The following is a 26628-nucleotide window of genomic DNA, read 5'->3' on the forward strand; positions in this document are numbered from 1 at the left end:
CCTGCGCAGCGCACCAATCCACCCCCCTGCGCACTGCCCTAGAGTGGGTGCGGTAGTGTCCAGCCGGTGAGCATCAATGTACCTATTGGCAACCACTAGCTTTATATTGAGGAATAGCTTCTCAGCCCTGGAGCCATCCAATTCGTCAGTGATGCCCAGCAGAACACATATGGGATCAAGAGGCACCTCCCAGCCCAGGACCCCTGTCAGGTCTTGTGTTAAAGATTCCCAATACCTCTGTATTTCAGGACACCACCACACTATGTGGTAGAAGTCGGCGTGGGGGTGGGAGCAGCGGGGGCAGTGGGCATCAGGCTGAAGCCCTGTGCGGTGAAGACGTAGGGGTGTAAGATAGGCGGAATTCAAGAAATAAACTTGGACAAGGCGGAGCCTCGCTGACACCGCAATCGTTCTAGGGGAAATCAGGGCATCCCTCCAATCCTCATCCTCCAGAGCCCCAAGCCAGCCCTCCCATTTGTCTCGGAGTAGGGAAAGGGAGTTAGGGGTATTGTTGGTGAGTGAACAGTAGATCTGAGAGATCCCACCCTTCCCCAAATCGCCGGTCCTAACTTGCGCCTCAGGCGGGCTATATTCGGGCAGTGAACTGCCATCTGGAATGTGAGAGTGAAGGGTGAGGCGCAACTGCAGATATCGGAAAAATTGAGAGTGACGCAGGGAGTGTCTAGTCTGTAGGTCTTGAAAGGATCGAATATGAGTACCGCTCCCGACGTCACCCAACAAGGTTACCCCGATGATATCCCATTACCGGAGCCCTGACAAGGAGGCAACTTCAAGGAGCCTGGTGCCACACCACAAGGGAGTGTATTGAGTCAGCCTCCCTGCCCAGTGAGTATGACGTAGTGATGCACACCAAGCCAGGAATACTCCGCACGTGACCTCAGGGATAGCCCGAGGAACAACGGCCCCATAAAGCATCCCCTGGATAGACGGGAAGCCCATGGTGTGAAGTTCCAAACGATACGCCGGGTCGGACCAGCCACCATTAAACCAGTCGTGCATCGTAAGGAGATGAGTTGGTAAATAATAGAGGTAGAGGTTCGTCATTCCGAGACCTTTGCCAAAATGTGGGATTCAGCAGTTGGCCAGGGCCAGCCTGGGCTCGATGGTGATTTAAGAGGTCTCAGACAACCTTAGAAAGCTATTGGTAGCTGTGGAGAGCAGCCTTTAGGCTTAGTCTTGAAGGAGTGTAAAGCAGCTTGTATTACCAGAATGCAATCTTATAGTATAGATTAAATTAAAAGAGAACCACACACTAGTTATAAAATATATGTATTTATTATATAACACTGTCTAGTACTTTACAGTATCTCTGACATGGAGATAGACACAAAGCACACAATACTTAAGCAAAGGAATGACAGTAAATAGCACTAATATAGAGTCGGCCTATACTAAGAAAGTAGTATAAGAACCATGGCTCGAGTCAGGGCGATGTCGAGAGGACGTAGAATCGCTGGGACCCCAAGGAACCACCCAAGGTGAGTAGATAGGGACCCCACGGAGGACAGGTGCAGTGTGGGAACACGACCACGTTCTCCTTACAACTGTATGTGGAAGTCTCAATTGGAGTTTTACAGATTAAGGACCCTTCCCAGTGGACTATGAAGAAACCCTGTGGAATAAGAAGTTTGGAGAGCCACCCCACCCGTGAATACCAAAGTACCCAAGTTACCTAACCCAGGGAAGCCGGGTGTGAAGTGGTGTCGGAAACCTCAAAGTCAATAGAGGACTTTGAAGAAGAACCACTGCTGGAAGGGTGCAGAATATCCGTTGGAATCCAAAAGTGGATTCTGGTTGAGGAGTACCAGAAAGCAGAGGGTACAGAGTCTAGGTCATTTGAGAGTGACCAGGGGCTCGGCAGACGAATGCCCACCAATGTCTGGTGCTTCAGGATAATTGATGGTGCTATTGACTCTGCTGCTGCGGGGACCAGTCGTTATTGGGGACGACCAAGAGCTGGATTTCAGATGTCCCATGAAGGATGTCGAGTGAGTAGTGCGCTATACAAATCTCTGAACTTGAACTTGAACTTGAGTACCAACAAGCCCTGGCAACGGCAACCCACGCAGGAAGTCAAGAAAGTGTATGGTTCGGACCAGCAACGTCCAGGTGACTCACCACACACAGGGGAGTCAGGGCAAACCTGGACAAACCAGAAGAACCCAAGAAAAGCAAAGTTGGCCCTCATATGGACCCACAGGCCAGAAGCACAGGAGTCGTGAGAGGACCTTGAGCAGCTTCACAAAACAGCAAGCCACAGAGCACTCGATGCAAGGTGGATGAAGATCTTTGTGGACAGAGGGGCATATTACCAAGCAATAGCGATAATTATCGCTATTGCTTGGTTAGAAACAAAAATTTACCGCTGAGCTGCAGCGATTTTTACCGCAAATAAACCTTGGTATTACCAAGGTTTAACGCAAATGCGATAAAAATTGCCGCAAAGAATGAATATCGCTGAAAAGTCAGCGATATTCATGCATTACCGAGCTAATGCTCTTAGCCATGTTATCCACCTCCCATTGGATAACATGGCTAAGAACTGCTCAGGGCAGGTGTTAGCTTTTGGAGATATTCGCGCTTAGCGCGAATATCTCCAAAAATTGGTAATAGGAGATAGCGATGTTAGCGACTGATTTCAGTCGCTAACATCTTGGCACGCCTATTTTGCATGTATGTTTTGGAAGACGGGTTACCCCATCACAATGGTGACAGATATTCTATCCGTCGAAATATAAATACCATTGGATATTATGGCATTTATATTTCTGAGTATGGGATGTCCGTCACCGTTGTGAGCAACCAGTCTGCCAAGATATCCAGTCCTAAGTTGCCACTGAAAAAATACTCTTCCAAAGATGTTGAATCTTCAGACTTCCCAGACCCTGTGATGAAAAGGGCCCCAAAAGACAGTCTGAGGGGATGAAAAGAGAAGGACTGCCAGCTGGATCAGTCACAGAGGGGCATCTGGTGAAGTGGAATTTCTGGTCTGAGTCAGCAGGGGCTTCTACTAGAGTCCATCTTGATAGAACAGGATCGCATTTGACCGTTCAAGTCTATGCCATTACTTGGGGAAACACTCTTCAGAGCACAGTCTAGTGCAAATACCAAAACATGAAAAAAACAAGCATTTGCAATGCAATAGGTCTCGCAATTGCGAGAGTTTCAGCTATTGTAATGACACACGAAGAATCTGAAGTTGAGCTTCACTGAGTTTTTCATGTAAGTAAAAGAACTAATGTGTTGTGTCCCCGATGTCCCATGAACACGCTCAGATGAGGTATGTGGTAACTATTCTTTATTCTTGGTCTTCGCTCCTACTCACAGGCACGTCTTTCCTCCTGCCCTCCTGGTACCACAGTGCCGATCCCCACTCCCGGACTGCAAGTGGTGTCCGGTTGCTGACCCTTCCCATGACAGGGGTGCATGGTCCTAGTGCTCTCTGCCCCAGGTCACAATATCTCCCCCTTTTGTGGAAAGAAAGAAAAGAAAGATAGAGAGATAAAGAGAGAGAGAGATGATAGTGGTTGCTGACCCCACCACTATATTTCCTCAATAAGTCTTTTTGGTCTTCTGCTTACTCTCGTTGGGCACAACCCTTCAGGCCCTTGGTTTGGTACCTCTTCTTGTTTATTGCTGTTGTGGGGTATCATTCCCTTGATGTCCATAATTTATCCTTTGTCATGTGTTGCATTGCTTTTGGATGCTTTATCTCCTCTGTCCTCATCTGATGTCTTTAGTCCCTTGAAATGCAAGTTAATCCTGATCATCCAGCAAGGGCCCGATGCTGCTCTTATCATTGGCCGTTTGACAATTAGCAGATCACCTGAGAAAGGTCTGTCTGATTTTCTTGCTTGTTGTTGGCGCACCAAAATTGAGTACCCCTTGCCTCAGTTGTGATGATGTGGCATGTCTCAGAGCGTCTGCATACAGTTTCATTTTGTTTTTTACTTCCTGATCTCTTGTTGCAATGCTGTTGTGTTCTGGCGGTGCTTTTGCCTCTAGTTGGGGCAATCCTGTACTGCTTGTTCTTCCCAGCAGCAGTTCTGCTGAGCATCGTCTCTTGGAGCTGTGAGGTGTGTTTCGGTATTCTCTTAATCTTTGACAGAGTGCCTAGCCTATAGAGATCTGGGCCGCTTTTGCTCTTTGGACTACTTTCTTGATGTTTCCCATGAATATTTTCACCATGATGTTTGCTTGTGGCCACAGGGGCATTATTTTCCGGTGGTGAATGCCCAGTTAGACCATGAATTTGCGAAACTCCTCTCCTGAGACAGGAGGCCCCAGGCTGCAAAGTTGTTGTTCAGTATTGGCAGCATTGCAGTGGCTGATGTGGTCGATACTTGTAGTACTGTGGGAAATCTGGAGTACTCATCAATGATTGCTAGCAAGTAGTTGCCAGTGTCCAATGGCCCATAGAAATCAGCTGCCAATGTTGTCCACACTGCCCCTGGAAGCTCCGACATCTGTTGCTTTTCTGTCTTTGCGCGTCGTCCCGTTATTTGGCAAAGGTGACTGTAAGACTGTTTAGGATGGCGTCTTCCACCAGTTGATACAAGCCTGGGAACCATACTCTTTCCTGTAGCATTTGTTTTGTTGCTACTATGCCTCTGTGGGACTCATGTGCCAGATTTACAGTCTGCCACCGCAATGCTTTTAGCATTACTATCCTTGTTCCTCTTAGTATGATTCCTCTTTCCATTTATGAGAGTTCCTCTGGTATGTTTTTGAACGCCAGGATTTCTTCTCTGTTTACGTGTCTCTATCTTTGCTGCCGTGTTGCTGGTTTGACCGCCTGCATTGTGGCATCCCTTCTTGTAGCTCTTTCATTGTTATTGGCGCTGGAGTGTTTTGCCTTAACACAAAATTGAGGTACTCTTCTGCCATGGATGTGTTTTCTGGTGCCTGCGGTAGGGGCAGGGGATGCCGTGACATGTAGTCAGCCGGGTTATGTTCCTTTCCCGGTTTGTGTACTATCTTGAAGTCATAGTCCATCAGTCTTATTCCCCACCTTTCAATGTGTGGCGGTATCTTTGCTTTGGGTTTCCACGCATTGTTACTAGGGCTTGGTTAGTTACAATGGTGAAAGGCTTTCCGTAGATGAACATGTGGTAGTGTTCACATGCCCATACTACTGCTAGACTTTCCTTCTCTGGTTGGGAGAATGCCCTTTCAATGTCCGATAATCTTGTGCTCACATATGCGACAATTTGCCTGTGCAAGTCTTTTGCAGGCGTGTGTTGTGCTAGAATTGCTCCTAACCCTACTGGGCTGGCGTCAACAGTGAGCTCAGTGCATAGCGAGGGGTTGAAATAAGCAAGATGATCTACAGCCAGTTGCTTGGTAGCCCAAGGAATGACCTCACTTCTGTCAATCAATCAATCAAAGGCATTTATAGAGCGCACTACTTACCCGTAGGGTCTCAAGGCGCTGGGGGGAGAGGGGTGCCGCTACTGCTCGAACAGCCAGGTCTTCAGCTTCTTCCTGAAGGAGAGGTGGTCTTGGGTCAGGTGCAGGTCGGTAGGGAGGGCGTTCCAGGTCTTGGCGGCCAGGTAGGAGAAGGATCTTCCTCCTGAAGTCGCTCTTCGGATGCGGGGGACGGTGGCGAGGGCGTGGTTGGCCGATCAGAGGTGGCGTTTGGGAGCGTAGAAGTTGATTCGGTTGTTGAGGTAGCTCGGGCCTTGGTCGTGTAGGGCTTTGTGTAAGTGGGTGAGGAGGCGGAAGGTGATTCTTTTGTTGACGGGGAGCCAGTGCAGGTCTCTCAGATGTCCGGAGATGTGGCTGGTTTGTGGGATGTTGAGGATGAGTCTGGCTGAGGCATTCTGGATTCGCTGGAGTCTCTTCTGAAGCTTGGCGGTGGTGCCGGCGTAGAGGGCGTTGCCGTAGTCCAGTCGACTAGTGACGAGGGCCTGGGTGACGGTCTTCCTGGTCTCGGTGGGGATCCACCGGAAGATCTTCCGTAGCATGCGTAGGATGTTGAAGCACGCCGAGGAGACGTTGTTGACTTGCCTGGTCATGGAGAGGGACGAGTCCAGGATGAAGCCCAGGTTTCGTGCGTGGTCTGACGGTTTGGGTGCGGTGCCGAGGGCGGGAGGCCACCAGGAGTCGTCCCAGGCGGAGGGTGAAGAGCCCAGGATGAGGACCTCCGTCTTGTCTGAGTTCAGTTTCAGGCGGCTGGTCGTCATCCACTCGGCTACCTCTTTCATCCCTTCGTGCAGGTTGGCTCTGGCGGCGGCGGGGTCGTTGGTCAGGGAGAGGATCAGCTGGGTGTCGTCGGCGTAGGAGATTATGCTGAGGTTGTGTTGTCGTGCGATGGCCGCGAGGGGGCTCATGTGGTAGGCGGACTCTCTGTGTTCTGCCGTCGAGGAAGGAGATGATCCATTCCAGAGCCTTCTCCTGGATACCGACGTTACTGAGGCGCTGTACTAGGGTGGGGTGGCAGACGGTGTCGAATGCCGCGGAGAGGTCTAGGAGGATGAGGGCCGCTGTTTCTCCGTTGTCCATCAGGGCTCGGATGTCATCGGTGGCAGCGATGAGGGCGGTCTCGGTGCTGTGGTTGGCCCTGAAGCCAGACTGTGAGGGGTCGAGGGATCCATTCGTCTCCAGGAAGGCGGCCAGCTGCTTGTTGACGGTCTTCTCGATGACTTTGGCTGGGAACGGGAGGTGCGAGATGGGGCGGTAATTCTTGAGTTCGGTGGGGTCCGCTGTGGGTTTCTTGAGTAGAGCGCTGAGTTCGGCGTGCTTCCAGCTCTCAGGGAAGGTAGCGGTGTCAAAGGAGGTGTTGATGATGTCCCGCAGGTGGGGTGCGATGACAGCGTCGGCCTTGTTGAAGACGTGGTGAGGGCAGGGGTCGGTCGGAGATCCGGAGTGGATGGAGTTCATCATGCGGACGGTGTCTTCGGTGCTGATCGGAGTCCAGGCGTGGAGGGTGGTGGTGGGGGGTGGTTGTTTGGTCGTGGTGTGCATTGGTTGGTTGTTGAAGCTGTTGTGTATGTCCGTGATCTTGTTGTGGAAGTAAGAGGCGAGGGAGTTGCAGAGGTCTTGCGATGGGGTGATGTCGTTGTTCCCTGCGTTGGGGTTGGATAGCTCTTTCACGATGTTGAAGAGTTCCTTGCAGTTGTGTGCGTTGTTGTCCAGCCGGTCCTTGAAGGCAGTTTTCTTGGCAGCGCGGATCAGCTGGTGGTGCTTCCGGGTGGCAAGCTTGAAGGTGGTCATGTTGTCTGGTGTTGGTTCCCTTCTCCAGACTTTCTCGAGGGCTCGGCAGTTCTTCTTGGAGCTCTTGAGTTCGTCGGTGAACCATGGCGCTTTCTTGCTGCAGGGTCTGCTGGGCGGGGTCCTCAGCGGGGCGAGCTCGTCCGCGCAGTTGCTGATCCACTTCGTGAGGTTTTCGGCGGCTTGGCTGGGGTTCGCTGAGCTGGCCGGAGGGTGCTGGCTCAGGGAGGTGGCGAGTTGGTCGGCTGTGATCTTGTTCCAGCTTCTGCGAGCGGTCTGTTGTTGGTGGTGGTGGGTCGTCGTTCTTTTGAAGGTGAAGTGGACGCAGCTGTGGTCCGTCCATTGAAGCTCTGTGGCGTGGCTGAAGTTGATGTCTGTGCTGGATGAGAAGACTGCGTCGAGTGTGTGTCCGGCGAGGTGGGTGGGGGTGGACACCAGCTGCTTGAGTCCAAGATTGGCGAGGTTGTCGAGCAGGGTGCTGGTGTTGCGGTCGTTGTTGTTCTCCAGGTGGAAGTTGAGGTCCCCCAGGAGGATGTAGTCGGCGGAGGGGAGGGCATGCGGGCTGACGAAGTCGGCGATGTCCTCGCTGAATTGGGTGCGTGGTCCCGGAGGTCGGTAGATCAGGGTGCCTCTGAGGGTGGTCTTTGGGTCGGTGTGGATCTGGAAGTGCAGGTGTTCGGCGGTGGTCAGGGTGTTGTCGGTGCTGGTCGTGAGACGGATGGTGTTCCTGTGGATGATGGCGATGCCTCCTCCCATCTGGTTGGCGGTGCGATCCCTCCGGGTGATCTTGTAGCCCTCTTGGATGGCGATGGCGATGTCGGGAGCTGAAGAGGCGTTCATCCAGGTCTCCGTGAGGAAGGCAACGTCTGGAGCTGTGGTGTCGAGGAGGTTCCAGAGTTCGATGGCGTGCCGGTGAACGGAGCGGGTGTTGAGCAGGATGCACTTGAGGTGGGTGCTTCTGGTGTTCGTCTTGGTGGGTGCTGGTGCGAGGCAGGTCCGGATGCAGGTGAACTTGCAGGCGTGGCAGCTGAAGGGTCCGTGGGTGCGTCGTGGGGTGGCTCGGTAGCATCCCGGGACTCGGCCGGTGTTGAGTGCGATGAGGGCGGCGGCGGTGTACGTCAGGCGGGTCGGTCGGGGTCCTCGAGGGCCAGGGGTCCTGGCACTGGGCGCGGTCCAGGCGCGGACGGGCGTAGACGGGCTTACCTTTGGCGTGCCTTCGGCGCACAATCGGCGCGCCCGCTGCGCGTGACCGCTGCGCGTTCGCACGGTCGCCATATATGGCGAAGTGCGCGGGGGGGCAGAGCAGCTGGGAGGCGGGAGCGGGGAGGGTACAGAAGAAAAAGGGGCGGGGTAATCGGCGGTGGCGGGAAGCGGGGAGGGAGGACGGGGGTCACAACAACAAAAAGGCTACACAGGAAGGAGATGACAAATAACAAAACCGGACAGAAAAAAAACAGGCAATACAGATGGGCAAAAAAAAAAATACAACAGTTACAAAGAGGACGGCAAAAACGACAGGCAGGACGAGCTAGCACGGACCACGCCGCTCTGAGGCAGGGGGCGTGGTCACGAGACGGCAGCGAGGCAGTGGGGCACACGGGCAGGGGGGGCGCACGCAGCAGCTGGTGGCCGTGCGGCACGGGGGTGTCCTAGCAACTAGGTCACACTCACCTGCATCGCACGGTCGCCATATATGGCCAAGTGCGCGGGGGGCGGAGCAGCTGGGAGGCGGGAGCGGGGAGGGAACAGAAGAAAAAGGGGCGGGGTAATCGGCGATGGCGGGAAGCAGGGAGGGAGGACGGGGGTCACAACAACAAAAAGGCTACACAGGAAGGAGATGACAAATAACAAAACCGGACAGAAAAAAAACAGGCAATTCTGTGACTTCTGTTGGAGGCCTTGCTTTTTCCAGTGTTTCCACTTTGCTGGCATCCGGCCTCATTCCTTTTTAGGTCTCACCTATGCAACGCACATGCGTTGCATAGGAGGAGACCTCATGTAATCGACTTGCTCTTTGGGCCAAAGACGTGCATGCATTGCATTGCCATCAATGGCAATGCGTGCACGTGAGGTGATCTACTTGCGGGAGCACGCGCTGCCAAATGGCAGCAATTAGCGCTCCCACAAGTGCAGGCCCCCACCTCCCCCTTCTTCCGAGCCGCCTCCTCCTCCTCCTGCTGCCGCATAAGCTTTTATACTCTGAAATCGTTACCTTTCAGACACAAATCACAAGCATCGGTGGGCGTTTCCTAATACAACGCATTCCTGGACAGATTATGCTTGTTAAACTGATATGGTTACTTACATTGACATTCCTCTGGCCCTGGGTCTAAAGGCTGCGGATGTATTGCGACCCCTCAGGACCCCCACCCAGTTCATGACAGATGCTGACACTGCTCACAGTACCTGGGGGCTGTTTATAAAGGAAAGCCTTGGATCAGACATTAATGCGCCCTTCTCCTTTTCGCACTCCCCGTCTCATGGTAATTTGCACGAGACTCAAGGCTGTGACTCGTGTTCAAGCCATCTCAGGCAGGATGCGCAGTGGTCAAATAAGTTTGTGCTCCTCAGTGCATTTTAGTGGCCACAATCCTGCTTCCCTTTTAAATTTATATTTTGTTTGAAAATGAAAACAAATAGGCAGGGACACGCACCCACCTACTCCTTATCTTTGAGTGAGGCTATTCAAGACGATACGTTTGAGCTTGTAATTGTCCAGCGTATTTAATTTGTTATTACCACCATCGATCTTGTCACATTATTGTACACCTTTCTCAAACTAAGGCCTCATTTTACTGGCCTCTGAGCTTAATGAGCATTTAGGAGAAGCGATCATCCGCTGATTCAATCAATGCCATGACCCCGATGCCGAGTGGCGCATTACGTGACCTCACGGTGCTATTACGGTGTCCTGGCGGTCTGACACACACAAACAACCCGCACATACACACAACACCCCACACATACACAACCCCACACACACAACCCCACAAACACACAACCACACACACACACAACTTTGCTGAAGAACAGGATCCATTTGATAAAGGCGATAAAAGTGGTTTAAGATTGATAAGGTAAGAGGGGCGGAGTATGGAGAACAGAAAGTGCATATTGAGAGTTTCTCTGGTGGCAGAAAGAGAGAGCTCAGTATAAGTCTGGGGGAGTGCTACTTGGGAAACGGTAAGAGAAGTACAAGAAATGATGGAATGAAGGTTGGAATAGGAGATAGCCTGGTACCTAGTTTGGACACACTGGAAACAAAGTTGAAGGGGCGCAAGAATAAGGATAGGAAGAAACAGTGTGTTAGATAACAGTTGTTGAAGTGTTGAGAACTGAAGGAGAGGGAGGTGGCTTAAGTGCTTTTGGGGAGATATATTTAGGGGCAGCGGGATGGGTTAGGGTTCGATGTTAGAACAATGTTTAGGAATATTTAATTTGTGGGGTTAAGCTGAAGGATGGTTCATGTTTACAAGCTCTAATTTCTTCCAATAAAGTGGCCTTTACCACACACTGTGTCAGTGAAAGATGGAGCCATAGTTTCACACTTTCAAGAGGATCAGGGATTCCTTTCAGACGGGGCAGGAGTGACTACACCTGCTTGAGCCAGTATGCCTGGGGTGTACCTGAACCTCCTGCACCCCTGCCCAATTGTCCCCCCGGGGCGGGGTAAGGGGGCGTGGAGAGGGGTTGCACTGTTGGCCCTACCTCTTATTTGGTGCTAAATCAGTGTGTTTCCTATAGGGTTGAATGTTGGATCCACACAGGCATTTAACAAGTCTGCCTTAACAACGCGGTCCAAACGCTTTCCGTTACCACTCAAGTCGTTACAATGACTTGCCTTAGGGAAAGCACTGGACTTTGGAGTAGTATCATTTACTATTGCAAATCCAGTTTGCACAACAGTAGAAAAAGGGTTGGACTTAATGTCCAACATCAGTCCAACAATGCTTTCCTGAAGACAAGTTGTTGTAATGACTTGCGTGGTAAATTAATGCATTTGTGGTTCGAAGCGCAATGTTAAGGCACAGTGTGGTTCGAGCCACAATATAAAAGCTGTTTCCCCCTTAAAGGTTTCCTTGCCATTGCACCAGTGTCTGTAATAGAGATTGGATTGAAAGGCAAAGACAGAAAGCAGCAGACGTGCCTATGCACCCTCATATTGAGAGCACCCTAACTTTCCCACCACATTTATGGGGAATGGTTACAGCTTTTGCACCAATCTCAGCTAAGGACCTGATTTAGATCTTGCCAGATGGGTTACTCTATAACAACGGTGCCAGAAATCCTGTCCGCTGAAATAAAAATCCCATTGGATATATACACAGATTTAATGTCAGTGGAGGGGTATCCATCACCGTTGTAATGGAGTAAGCTGTACACCAAGTTCTAAATCAGGCCCTAAATGATTACAAACACTAATGCTCATATGTACATAATACATAATGCTCATTAGTGTGAGTACATTCTAAGCAGTCAGACTACCATGGACATGTTTCATTTTGAGCTAAACCTCCAAAAATAAAGCCACATAACAAGAAAATGTAACATTTATCAGTAAGAAGAGAAGATAGGTCCCTACTGCAGATCAATACCCAATAAATGGACAGCTCAGTGCTCATTATCTTAGTAGGCTGCAATCACATCAGTTGGGCTGTATTATAAGCAGCCGAGAGTACAGAAGTACGCTGCTTTTAGGCGATTGGAGGAAGCTGGTATTGGGAGAACAGGACGCACTATATTGACTCAGATTATCTTCCTGGTTTGGACAATTCTTTCGAATAAAGTGATCACTCATTAGTACTTACCTTTTTAGACGGTTGTTGCTCGGACCAGATATGGTGTGGGGCCCAGAGGTCTCACTCATGCCGTAAACTTCCATGAGAGGAAGATTCAGTTTCATGAAATACTCCAGGGTTTCTTTTCCGGTGGGAGCACCAGCTGTGTAAGCTTGGGTAGCTCGGTCCAATCCCAAGTCCCCTAATATCTTCTTTAGGACCAGATGATCAGCCGATGGGTCCCCAGGAGATGCAGAGCCATTACTGTGATTGAAAGAGATGATAGGTTGAATGAGGAGGTAGAAGAAGAAACAAACATTAACAGATGCAAGGCGTTGGACCTTAACGAGCCCTCTCTAACAAAGCAACACGCATGCGCAAACATATATCCATCTTGAGTTGGCTAAGAAGCCAGGAGCTTAATGTGTGATACTTTATATCAGTAGCAGCTTTATCTTATGGATACTTCTTCCCACAACTTTCCCACTCTATTAATATACCCAGCAGTGAGACTGGATCCAGAAAACATTTCCTCAGCAATAGCTCTCAAGCCCTGCCAGCACGTGTCTCATGACATTAGACACGGCTCCTTCCACCCAGAATGAGACAACAAAGGACACTCTGGTGCTGGTTCTTCTTTTCCCACAACACCAATGTCCGTCCATTGCTCACCTTCTGTGCTAGCTAAATGTCCTTACAAATTAAAAAGAGCATTATATAAAATGTCATTTTCTAATGTCTTTGGATTCAAACCCGTTCAAGAGTATTGAAAAATATGTCTTTTTTGATTATCTGTTGTGGTGTCCATCCATGATCCTTCATCTGGCACCTTCACACTCCTGAGGGCCATCACGGAGTAGGAAGTTAAGTTGTTCTTGGCTTGGGCCTTTAAGGACAGTCCCTCTACCCTCCTTCAGGTACGTCTACAGATAGAGAGTTGTCTTCTAAAGGGTTCTCTAAGAAACACAAAATATACCACAGGAAGGAGGGGACGCCTTCCAGTTCTGCTCTATACATTTGCTCAGATATCTCTGTTTTCAAAGCGTCTGTAGAATATAGGAAAGGACTGAGTGCATCTTATGTCTAGGGCGCTAGACTGGGCAAGGAGGCTTAGGTGCCCCAGTCTGTTAGGATTCAACCCCTCTTCCTCTCATACCCGGAATCGATCTGCTCTCAGAGTAGGATAGTCGGGTCTCCACCACAGATGCTCTCTCGACACTGGTGGAGATTGAGCAGTGTCACCTAGAAACCCTTTCCCTGCCATCAGAGGAAACAGATGTTATCTTAGCTGCCCAAAAATCTCCTAGCACGTCGGTCTGTGCCAGCGAGGGATGAAGTTTGTTTCTTTTTGGGAGTCGGCAGGCTTAAAAGCTTTTGAGACTCATCATTCCAGTGTTCTGCAGGTTCTCTTACTGAGCAGGGATTGATACTCAGTACTTTGAAACAGTATTTGGCTACTTTATTCTCCTCTTTGAGTCTTTCTGGCTAATGTTCCTTATTCAACTCAGTCAGCAAGATTCTTAACAGGCCTCTTGTATTTCTTTCTACTAGAGGTCCTTTACTGTTTTGAAGTGGGATAGAATGTATTGTTTGCCTTCGAAATAGTGCAGAGTTATCATCTTCTGGTAACTCTCAGGCCCAGGTTCATAAAGGCTTAGCGTCTGGTTAGCGCTACCTTTGTAATGCTAGCCAGCGGCTAAACCTATTTGGGGATTAACAACCAAAGCTAATTGCTCTTATCATTGGTTTGTATAGAAAAGTAAAGCAAAGCAGGGCAAAACACTGTATGTCTAGGCATAGCATTTTGTATAGGAAGGCTATCCTTCCTGAGAAAACCTATGCTAAGCTCAGTCACACACCCTAAGGCGTGCACCTGACGCACAGCAGCTGAAATCAGCGCTTGCGCTAGGGAAAGGGGAGGAGAGTGCCAAATCCCTGTGAATATGGTGTTTTCCTGCACTCTCCCTGTCACGCAATGCAGGCTCTTTGGGGGCTGCGCTGAGTTCCGTGACAGTTTTCAGAATCTGGACCTTACCCTCTGTTCCTGGTAGTGACCACTTCAGCCGACAGAGAGGGTGAGTTACAAGCCCTCTCTGTCCAGCAACCATTTACTGTTTTCTTCCCAGACAAATCGGTTCTTCATTTTTACGTGCTCATCTTTTCTAACAAAAGTTATATGTGCATTCCACAAGGGCGGGTCTACCACTCTTCCATCCTTCTTTCCTTCTGCTCATGCTCCAGACTTGACCCTAGGCATCTGGATTGACTCTACAAGACAGGGCAAGGTGGATGATCAACTCTTTGTCTTCTTTTGCCAGAGGTAAGATGGGGAAAGGGTTGACCAAGGAGACCGTTTCGCATCTGGTTACCTCTTGGATTAAGATCTGCCTTGCTTGGCTATGATATCTGCACACATGGCCATTGCAGCTTGTATTGCTCTTTCTAGCTGGACCTTGGTGGCCAACATTTGCCAGGTGACCAGCTGGTCTTCTGTGACTGCATTTGCCAAACACTACTGTCTTGACAGCTGAGAAGCGCTGTCACAAATACTCAGATGTGTTTTTAAGTGACTTGCTTGGTTAATCAACACTACTCAACCACACCTGCCAGATACTTGGGGTGGATACTAAGGGCCTGATTTAGATCTTGGTGGGCGGGTTTCTCGTTCAAAACGGTGACAGATATCCCATCCGCCGAAATACAAACCCTGTAATATCCTATGGGATATATATTTCAGCAGGCGGGTTATCCGTCACCGTTGTGACGGAGTGACTCATCTGCCAAGATCTAAATCAGGCCCTATATCTTCCTGCAGATTCCGCACTGCTCTCCTTTCTCCCCTTAAAAAGACATTATTAGTAAAAGCTCAAGGTTTAGAATGATATTTCCTAGTTTCATATTTTCTTGTTTATAGTACCTCTTCTCATGTATTGATTGGGTGCAGAATAAATGCTAACCAGACGGAGCCTTATATATTCCAATAGAATATCTTGGGTGGCCGAAATCTACATTTGTCTGGTCCGCTGAAGGATTGGTACTGAGGAAACAAATTTCCCAGTCCAGTTTTGTACCTGAGTGATCCACATAACGCGTGGAATCTGAGGTAAAATACAGTGTCAAGTGGAAATAACTTTTCCAAACTTAGGAAGATCTTCCTTCTGGCAGTAGTTATTCTGGGATTTATAGTTTCTCATTTTGAACTTGATGAGGTTTGTCATACATCTGCTGGTGAGCTGCACATTAGTGACAGGCACTGCTGGGGGCACCGCACATCCTACACCGGCTGCCTTTTACCTATGCCTGTTTGTAGTCTTGGCAGTGCAGTCAATCAGCATGTGTGTGCACCACATATTTTATTATTTTCGTTAGGATACGGAGAGGCAAAAAACATACAATACTTGTATAAATATATGAGGCCTAATAGATTTCAGTTTTGACAGGGATACCATCCTTTACATAAGAGGGAGAGAAAGAACATAATCAAAAGTAAACATCTTGGTAGGTAACATGTTCCACTGCACAACAGTAAGGGTAATAATGACGCCTTTCAAATAGGATATGCAAGAACCAGCAAGTGGTTTTGGGTGTCAGGAGATGGAGCCCTGTCATCGGTATGGGTGAGGATTCTAGTGGCAAATCTAATGAGAAGCAGTGCAGCAGAAGGGAAAGAGGGGTAAATGCAAGAGAGCAGAGAGAGGAGGCGCTGGGGACACCATGTGGCGGACAGGTCACCTGCCAAGAGTGGTTGAGTCAGCTCGTGTTCGTTCAGGGTGGCAGCACAGTGAAATAAGAGGCCTTTAGATGGTGGTCATTACCCTATCAAGTGTTGTCATATTCCATATAGGTTCTGTAATATAGGCCTCAGTAAACTTGTCACCCTTCACCTATATTTTCTCCCTACATTTCACTTGTCACGGTTTACAGGGACTGACCTTTTACCTAGATATTACACTGAATTCAGAACGCAGGTTTCCCCTAGTTCGAAATCTCATACATTATGCATGAGGGTTCTTGGAAGCACGGCAGAACTGCCATCTCCTGTATAAAGTCAATGTTAAAGTTAATTCCCGACGTCATCCTTAGGCCGACATAGTGATACAGCAAGGTAGGACCCCTAGGGAGACCTATGGGTATATATACATCACATCTTGCTAAAATAGCTAGAGGAGACCGAGACTTCCCGGCCGACACATTGACCAGAGACTCTGAGGTTCCTGTATGCAGACTCTCCAGCTCGCAGTGGTCTGACATCCCTCGCGGTGTGTCTTGCGCGAGGCCAGGACTGGGTCCCATAGTCTCACTTCAAGTAATGGGGTTGACTGAATCTTAGAGGAATATTTGGCTTAACACCTACACCCATGCTAACTACACTTAGGTACATCTAGTTAGGGAGGCATCGTAGGAGTACGCATCTTTTATCATGTGTTTTATATACTGGAATGTAAGGCAAGGTAAGACCAGCCCAGTCTTAGCGGTAAGAGCATTTCCTAATAATTCCTCCTGGCCGGCAGGAGTGTTTTGCCTTGATGTTTTTTATGGCACCTGTGTCCTCAATCATGCAAAGGTGTTGATTCTAATTCAATCATGTGTATTATAAGTGATTTAATTTAATTTAAGGCCTATGTTAAGTACGCGCTTGTGATTTTTCTGTGTACTTGAGCATTCAGAAAGCAACTTAAAACCTGGATATTTGACAAGTAATTCCCCACCCCACCTCAAGCGCCTTGAGACCCTCTGGGTATGTAGCGCGCTATATAAATTCTTTGACTTGACTTGACTTGAAAGAGGAACGAGGGAAATAATTATCTTGTGGTGACTCGTATCCACATACGCACGTATATAAGGTACAGATACATTTGGGTGCACTTGTGAAGTTACCAAGCACACATGCGTGTGATGTAGAACGGCTGATGCATTCCTATGCTTCTATGTTCCATTTGGGGTTTTAACTGGCATTATCCTTTTGGCTTTTGTGCATTGCTACTGTTGTGTGGCGTTTTAAGCTCCGAGTGAATTTTCCCGATTCATGCCCTATAAATAGGTACAATTCACATTGCTCTTATATAGGCATAGAATCAAGCCCTTATTTAGGCAGAGCCCATGCTACCCAAAAACAGGCATGGTTACTTGCACCCGTACCAAACGTCACAACAATTTCTTTGAAAACCAGCTTAAGCAGTTAGGGAACCCCCCCTTGCTTGAATATTGATTTGTCCAAGAACTCGGTTACTTTACATAGAACAACTATTACCTAGGGGTTCTTTCCTGACGTTTATATGCCCAACTTTACATCAAACTATGGCATTCCTAAACACCTTCAAGGTATAAATATACCTTCACTTGCTATGGCAAACTACGGATGTTCGGAGCAGTTCGAAGACCTACTTGCCTGACGCAGCTCGCTACAGCAAGTGCCGAAGGAAGCCGACTCTCCAGCTGACGCACTGATCAAGAAGCTGCCTTTTTCCTGCCGAGAATCCAGCTCCAGTGTTTCCGGCTCCCCTTGCGGGGTGTTGGGAAATCGAGTCCCGAGACAGAGATACCAGACCTCCTTCATTCTAACAAGGTATGGAGCTGATAAGAACCTAGAGAAACCTTTGGTAGATTCTTGGCAAAAACTAAACCTATGCTACACAATACTTACTTCTTCCCTCATACTAGACTTAGGTTAGGTACATTGGGGTAGGCGTATTTTAGAAACATCAGTTGAGTATTTTAGTCTATGTTATTTATGTATGTATTTGTATATGGCTTAGAAACCATACAATGCTCTTACAGTATTATTTTATAATACTATTCTCGCTGTACGCATTATACTTTGCAGTCTGCTTAACGATTGTAGCAGTTCACCTCACTTGCATGAGAAAGAAGACTGTTCAATAAACCTTTTTATTGAAAACGCCCGTCTCACTATTTCTCTGCAACTCTGTAGAAATGAAGCATGCACGATTGACTGAGTGAAATACTTATCTATTACTTCTGCAACTCTGAAAGGTATATTCTTATTCTTGGGAAACAAATTTGGCATGTTTATGCGGTTGTCAGAAACTAATCCCTTCTTGTGTATTCGAGAAAGTTTCTAGTGACCTCCGAGCTAGCTTGCAGACACACAATTAAGTTTAGTATATTCGATAGAGACCTAGTTGACCTCAGTCCTACGTCTAATCTATAGGATATATTATTCCAATGCAGGGAGCCTATTGGGAATATAAGAACTACACTACATGGCGCCCAACATTTGGTGAGGCACTAATTTAAAGCTAGATACTAAAGTAACTCAGTCGAGCTTTTCTCAGAGACCCCTTTTTTCCCGAAAAATACTCCAATAGACGCCTGGAGTGGGTAAAAGGAATACTATCCGCCATAGCTGAGTAGGACAACACTCTTTTGTATTAGTTTTTGTTTTTTTCAATGTTGAAGGATACAGTGTTCTAAAATATTGTGCACCTTATCTTTGTTTCCTTGAAGCTTACTCTGCAAACTTTTAGTCTCACGTCTAATCTATAGGATATATTATTCCAATATGCAGAGGCTATTGGGATTATAGGAACTACACTACACTTCTATTAGTTTATTTATAAATAACCAGAGCAGTACCAGAACTTCTCCAGTGATTGGGAGGTTGACAAACTAATAACTTAAGAATTATTAAGTTGAGGGGCATGGCTAGTGACCACCGAAAATGGCCGCAGCCTGAGAGAGCACCGGCACCCGTTTCAACCTTCCCCGAGAATCCTGCTATAAATCCGGCTACCCTGTAAGAATTGACCGGCGGCGGCGGCGACTCCGGTATACCCAGTGAATGATTTACGGCAAATCCGAGCTCCGTAGGTGTAACCAAGACCAAAGAAAACTGAGGGGCGGAGCCTTGTCCTATGAACTATGGAAGACCCGGAGCCTCGCGTAAGGCGAGGACCGAGCGAGACAGAGGTGACGGCGGCATCCTCAGAGGCAATTCTTGTATGAAAAGGAGACACGCGTCAAGCAACGAGCGAAGCTGAGGGCGGTGAGAGGCGTCGCAAAGAAAACTGTGCCTCTGGAAGCACAATTAACCTGGAATGTGCACGAGTGGGGCTACACAGGTACGGGGACAGAGTGGAACCGGGGAGCAGATGCAAGCGCCTGATTAGAGGGACACCGGAGTCACAAATCGCTAATTACGGCCAACGCTAAAAATGGCCCCCTGAACATTAGATAATCCGGCCTTTGCACATGTCACACACACCCACTGCACTGGATAACGGCGGCCCCCCTCTATGCGGGCTCACTAAAGGACATGCCGCGGCTGGGTTCAAACCCCCACTATAACACTGCTTTGCAGGGCCAATACATAACAGACTGGATTTATTGGGCACATGGTAAATACCACCAACTGATCATCGCACCACAGGTTAAGTGCCATAAACATCCCAGACAAAGTGAACGCAGCACTAAACATCTATTAGAAAACACAGCAGAACCCAACACATCCACGTAGCTCCTCCGAATCTGACCGTGGAGGGGGATAGTCGCGAACGCTACGCATAATGGGCCCCTGGGCGAGAATCCTCTGCTGAAGACGGCTTATATAGGGTGCTAGTGGGGGCAGGAAAACCGAAAGGCCACTAGGGAGAGTTCAACCCCATTGGCAGGCAGCGTCAAATACGGCCTCCCCAGCACCCAGATGCCTCACTTACAGCACCAGCTACCATGGGTGGCAGAGGACAGTGCGGTGTACAAAGCAACAAATTGGACAAATACTCCTTCCATAAGAAACAACCAGATACACCATCCCCACACACCGTCGACGGCAGCAACCCTAAGAGTGCCAAGACAAAAGAAATAACTTTACAGGATGTGATGGCTACCCTGCATCAGATGCAAACTTCAATTGGCTCAATTTCATCCGACATATCACTGTTGCGTGCTGATGTCTCCAAAGTGAACACTAGCCTGACAGAAGTGGAAACTACTGCGGCGACACTTTCCACAGACACAGCGGTCTGCCAACTAGAGCGGGCAGCCAAGCAAATGGTTGAAAAATTCGATGATCAGGAAGGCCGCTCGCGACGCAATAATATTCGCTTAGTCTGTGTTCCGGAAAGCATCAAGGTGCCGGCCCTGGATCTCTTCATGGAAGACCTCATCCAAACTCAACTGCAGCCACGTGGACTATCACTGTTCTTTTCAGTGGAAAGAGCTCATAGAGTGCCGGGGGTAGACCCAGACCAGGAGCCCCCGACCTATACTGACATGAATATTTAACTTCCGGGACCGTGACAGGATTCTCCAGGTGGCTTGTATTGCCCCCCTCCCCCGCATTTAAGGTTGAAAACTGCAACGTGACCCTCTACCCGGACTACACAGCTGCTGTATCAAAGCAACACTGCAATTTTCTTGACGTAAAAAAAGAATTGCATAGCAGAGAATTCAAGTAAACAATGCTCTTTCCAGCAAAATTACGGGCAGTGGCAGAGGGGAAGAGCTGGTTCTTCACTACACTGGAGGAGGCTCACGACTAGCTGGAGGGATGGCGACCAGCTACAAGACCCGGAAGACAAGGACCGAAACGGTAGCAACAACTCACCAAAGCGGCCATAGCAGAATTGATGGAAGCAGAAGCATCGACTCGCACTCAACAGAATGCCGACGACCACTTAGATTGACACTGTACCCAGCAAGATCCTCACCTAAGTACTGTAACACATGACATCAGCACTATACAGAAATAAAGAGATGAAAACGTAGTGGGGATAGCTGCAAAACATGGCGAAGACCAATGAATGAACCAGCAGAGTCACACTTTCTGATTCAACGAACTTCCGGGGCTGGTCTCACGTGATACCCCTGATGACACTCATGGACTGCGCCAAGTCACAGAGCTACACAGAGGGATCGCAATGGACTACGAATAAGCAAGGGGAGTGGACAAGAAACGTGGAGTAACTCTCCCCCTTAACGCAAGTACACAGTTATGGGAATAAAGCACTCTGCAGAGTTGGGGGTACGGGTAGTTTTAAATCCGCTGTGCAGGGAGGCATGGTGGGGAGTGGGGGGGGGGGCACAGTTAAAATGGGAAGTTAATTGTTTAGTTCCAGTTTTGCAATTGATGCAGGGTACACACTTACGGTGACAATATAGTGGGCTATATACTGACGACTCAACACTCACTTCCAACAGATGCCACACACATTTCCACAGGGTGGATGACAACAAAGGGCCCCAGCCAAGGGTCACAGGCCCCACACACCTTTCTTTCAAGATACTACCATCGAATGTAAATGGCCAAAACAAAATGAGGACTAGTTTTGCAATATCTGAGACTTAAAGGGCCTGCTGTTACGCTTCTCCAGGAATCACATTTGACGGGAACTGCCTGTAAAGCTTTAGACAGGTGGGGATTTAAAATGGTGGTGCACTCTGATTTTACTACTGGTTCATGGGGATCTTGATCAATAAACGCTTTCCGTTGATAAATATGGGATCCCTAAAGTATGATCAGGGACAATTTGCCGCAATCACATGTCAATGCGATGGTAAAATATATAACATAGTGACAGTTTACATTCCACCAACGCTGCATCAAGTAACTTTCCCAGCGCTGGGGACATTCTTTTTAGCCCTCCCACATGGGGAACTCGTACTAGGGGGAGTTTTTAATACTACTTAAGACGCAACCATAGACAGACTACCCCCCAAAGACCCTAGGGGTGCAAACATCAAACTGGCAGAGTTCACGGAGGCTCTGGGCCTAATAGACATATGGAGAAATAGATTCCCAACTGAGAAACAATATACATTCTATTTGGGAGTGCATAACAGCCTTTCCAAATTAGACTGCGTTTTTACATTAGCAACTGAGCTATTGGGGGTAACTGAGGTCACGCACCTACCCAGGGGTATCTCAAACCACTCTCCGGTGCTTATCACATATATCGCCTCCACCCTGAGATGGCGGAGACTGTTTCTGCTTGACCCTAGTTACCTTAAAACCGAAAGATCAGCACGGATCTCCTTAAAACGACAGTGAACTACTTTGAGGAAAACCAGCACTTGGTCCGCTCCCCTGCAACATTGTGGGAGGCTTACAAAACAGTTCTTACGGGGCAGGCTATCTCACTGATAACAGGCCATAAGCATACTCAGCATTAACACATTGCGAGTTTGGAGCAAGACGTGTCCTGGGCAGAAGCGGCTCATATTATAGATCCGGATGAGGATACAACACACAGGTTACACTTAGCGCAATAAGAGTGCAGGGCCTACGTATGGGAAGAGGCAAAAACCAACACACTAAAACGCAACACACTGTGGGGATAAGGCGGGAAAACTCCTAGCATGGCTGGATAAAAAAGAGCAAGGCAGTAAATGGGTGGCGCAGCTCCGGCGCGAAGATGGCGATTTAACAACGGAGCCCCAGCAAATAACAACAACCTTAGCGATGCATTACAAAAAATTCGACACCCCATTATCCACCAACACGGTGGTGGAAAATTTAGAGTTTCTTAAAGATATGAAAATGCCCACACTATCCCCTAATGCGACCGAGGCACTACATACAAAAGTACCCGACTACGGAGGACCTAGAGCTAGCAAAAGCGCATTGCACACAGGCAAAGCGTTAGGACCCAATGGAATTCAAGTGGAATTTTACACGAAAGCGGCACCACATATCATACCACATTTACTTAATATGTACACAGACAGTTTGAACAAGGAATCCTACTCAGGCATCAGCACCTGGCCACCATAGTGGCGATTTACAAGCCTTGCAAGCCACCGCATGAATGTATGTCATATAGACCAAGTTCCTTAATTAACGCAGAGGTGAAAATACTGGCAAAGGCACCTGCCATGCGGCTGCAGTCGCATCTCGCCACAGTGATTTACCCGGATCAATCGGATTTATGCCAAATCGAAACACAGCACTTAATCTGAGATGTTTGCATGTGGTCATGACCCATAAATCTACAATAGAAGAAGACGCAGTTATTTTATAGGTGGATGCACTGATGGCGTTCGACCTTGTTGAATGGCCCTTCTTGTTTGCAGTTCTTAGACACTTAGGATTCAGCCCAAAACTCTGCGCCCGGGTCCAGCTACTTTATACACAGCTGCATGCACAGGTGGTAGTGAACGGCCATATATCAACAGACCTCCCATTAGGTAGAGGGATGAGACAAGGCTGTCCCCTGTAGCCACTGTTCTTTGCATTGGTTCTGGAGCCGCTGGCGGTCTGGGTATGCGGTTTGAAATGGGCCATGGGCTGGGACGATCACATTTCACTTTATGCAGACGATATCCTGTTATATTTGGCATCTCTGGCACGCTCAATTACCTGCCTGTTAGATATCTGTGCGTAATATGGACGGGTGTCAGGTTACACCATTAATTAGACAAAATCGTTTCTCTACATACTGCATGGCTCCATGGTTTCAACTGGAACTTTCACTTTGGGTCAGACAGCCAGCCCCACTACAAACATTGCTGGACATGTACCCCCAACAATCCCTTTAGCAGATCCTGAATATTTCTCTTGAGATCCCGGGAAGGTCCAATATTTTTTTAACACAGATAGAATTACATTTTACATGCAGACCCATAGCATTTCCAGACCCTCAATCTAGGATAGCATTCCTTATTTCCTATTTAACAGATGATGCCGCCTGCAGTCCCTTTGGTATGTCAAGACAGTCCTTTACTTTATCACTGGAAAATGTTTGTCCACAAAAAAGTCTTTGACCGCCATGCTGTTACTCTGTCAGCTGACAGAAAATAACTAGAATTACGCCAAGGGAATAGAGACCTCTTTTCGTATCTCGCCCAATTTAATCATTTAGTTGCATTGACTGAATGGTCCGAAGAAAAACACTCAGCTCTGTTTTATCAAGAACTCAAGGATGATCTCAAAGATGTCCTTGCGCAAATTGACCCCCAACCCACAGAGTGTGCCGATCTCATTAATATCACGTTGAGGCTGGACCACCGATTATCAGAAAGAAGAGGAGATGAGAAAAGATCTGACAAACCAGCCTGGCGGATTACCGAGTGCCCTAGAAACCAACCAACACTGTCTGAGAATCGTGGAGAACCTATGGATATCAGGGCCATTCAACAACCACTCTCGGAAGACGAGAAAGAAACTCGGCAAAAGATTGGATAATGCCTTTATTGTGATCGAAAATGGCATTTTGTGAAAGAATACCCAAAAAAGCCAAAAGCGAAGTTTCCGGTGTCCTTTACCTCAAAACAAGGTATTGCTAGCACAGATGTGCCTACAGGAAACTAGAACACCTGAGTCTAATGGAAGGGACAAGCTTGGCCGGTTTAACTATCCCTTAATTGGCAGGATTGGAAGGAAAAGATACATCCCATTTTCGACTATTAGTTACCATAGAGACAAGCACCAGTCAGTATCCAGTGCATTCTGTGTTAGATTCAGGGGCAACTGGTAATTTTATAGACATGGATATAGTGAAAGAGTTTACGATCCCCTAAGAGAAAAAACGAGCTCCTGGAATAGTACATGTAGTAAATGGTAGCAATCTATCTGGTGGTCCTGTAACATTCCAGACAGAACTGATTATGCTTAGTCATTCCACCAAAAAAGGAAGTACATTTAGAACATCTTAGGTTCAATATTGTTCAAGCTCCACAATATTATTGTGGGATTACCCTGCACATTCCTGTGATTAATTGGAGTGGGAGGTCGATTCAGTTTTCCTCCAATTATTGTCAACAACATTGTTTAACATCAAGACAAACCGAGAAGCAAGATCCTCTCTTAGCGCTTCTTACAGCGGCCAAAAAAGATATTCAGTTGCCCACTCAATATGCAGCTTTTTCTACAGTTTTTAGTGAACAACAGGGAGTGCAGTTACCTCCGCACCTGGTGTATGATTGCTAAATTGATTTAGAGCCTGATACTATTACGCCTAGTTGTCGTATGTATGCGCTGTCAGAGTCAGAGAATTTACACCCACAGCAATATTTAGACCAATTCTTGGAAAATGGTTTTACCAGTCCCTCTCACTCTCCAGCTGCACTCCCTGTTTTTCATTCCAAAAGCTAATGGAGAGATGCGCGCCTGTATCGATTATAGAGCACTCAACAAAATCACGATAAAAAATCAATATCCTCTCCCCCTCATTCCAGTGTTATTGGACCAAGAGAAAACTGTGGTCATCTACTCTAAAACTGGTTTTGAGGGGTACATATCACTTGGTGCGCATCAGGCAGAGGGACGAGTGGAAGACCGCATTCAAGACTCGATACGCTCTGTTTGAATATTTGGTAATGCCGCTTTAGCTCTATAACGCCCCGCGGCATTCCAATTTTTTTGAACAATGTTTTAAGGGCATTTTTAGATCTCTTCGTAATTGTCTATATTGATGACATCCTGATTTACTTTGAAGCATTGCAAGATAACCATCTTTACTGCAAACTCAGCAAATGCGAATTCAAAGTCAATCAGGTGGAATTTCTAGGAGTGATCATAACCCCATCCGGAATGCAGATGGCTGAAAGAAAGTTAGACGCAGTTGCTAAATGGCCCCAACCCAAAAACATCCAAGACATCCAGTGTTTTTGGGAACTTTTACCGCAGATTTATCGATCACTTTTCTCACAGTTGCTCCTATTACCAAATTACTGCGGAAAAAGACACCTTTTGAATGGTAGTCACTCGCTTAGAAAGCATTTCGCACCTTAAAAACTGCTTTTGCGTCAGCTCTTATCTTGGCTCACCCGGATCCAAACAAACATTTCCTTGTGGAAGAAGATGCTTCAGACATAGCGGTAGGAGAAATTTTATCCCAAAGACATATTGATTCAGGCCAGTTTCACCCTATGGCATATCTGTCCAGGAAACTCAATGAAGCTGATCAAAATTACACCATCGCCGAAAAAGAGCTGCTGGCCATTCGAGACACTTTCAAAGAGTGGAGACATTATTTGTTAGGATCTAAGTTCCTCATTACCGTCTATACTGAATATCGGAACTTACAGTTCATGATCCCCGCTCGGATATAACTCCACGACAACTCAGCTGGATGTCCTTCTTTGCCGAATTCGACTTTATAGTAACCTTCCTGCCCAGAAGTGATAATAAAATAGCGAATGCCTTATCACGGAAAGAGTCCACAATTAGTCATGTTGAAGGAACTCCACAATTGATCATTACCCCTTCAAAGGTACTATGTTTAATTTCGGCTGAGAACTTTTTAGATCCGGTACGAGACACTTTTTTGCTCCCAAAATGGAAAGATTGGGTAACTGGAAATACCAAGAGAACAATAGTACAAGGTCTACCTTTCTACGAGTCCTGGTTGTTTATTCCTACAAATGAATTTCGTTAACAAATTTTCCAATGGTTGCACAAGAATCCGCTTGCGGGACATCCAGGACTTCCAAAAACGTTGGATTTAGTCCAACGATATTTCTGGTGACCAGACTGGAAGAAAGACTTTCACCATATGATAAAAGAGTGTGACATATATGCACGGGCTAAATCTAGTCATTCAAAATCGGCAGCCGTATTACAACCCCCTCCCCACGCCTAGAAGACTGTGGAAACTTATTTCAATGGATTTTATTACAAGTCATCCTGAAGATTAGAAGAAAGCGGTGATTTTGGTCA

The 26628-nt window shown here is 47.6% G+C and overlaps 1 protein-coding gene across 1 annotated transcript in view; it reads right to left on the reverse strand.

Moving 5' to 3' along the window:
• LOC147725884 (long-chain-fatty-acid--CoA ligase ACSBG2-like) overlaps positions 1-26628 on the reverse strand; it is a 428421-nt gene that overhangs the window by 174478 nt on the left and 227315 nt on the right. Inside the window, exon 9 of the mRNA XM_086960024.1 lies at positions 12042-12275. Coding sequence (XP_086816150.1) covers positions 12042-12275 — 234 coding nt within the window. The remainder of the gene's footprint in view (positions 1-12041; positions 12276-26628) is intronic.

The sequence above is a fragment of the Lissotriton vulgaris genome, chromosome 3_1 (genome assembly GCF_964263255.1).
Source record: "Lissotriton vulgaris chromosome 3_1, aLisVul1.2, whole genome shotgun sequence".
Classification (NCBI taxonomy): domain Eukaryota; kingdom Metazoa; phylum Chordata; class Amphibia; order Caudata; family Salamandridae; genus Lissotriton; species Lissotriton vulgaris.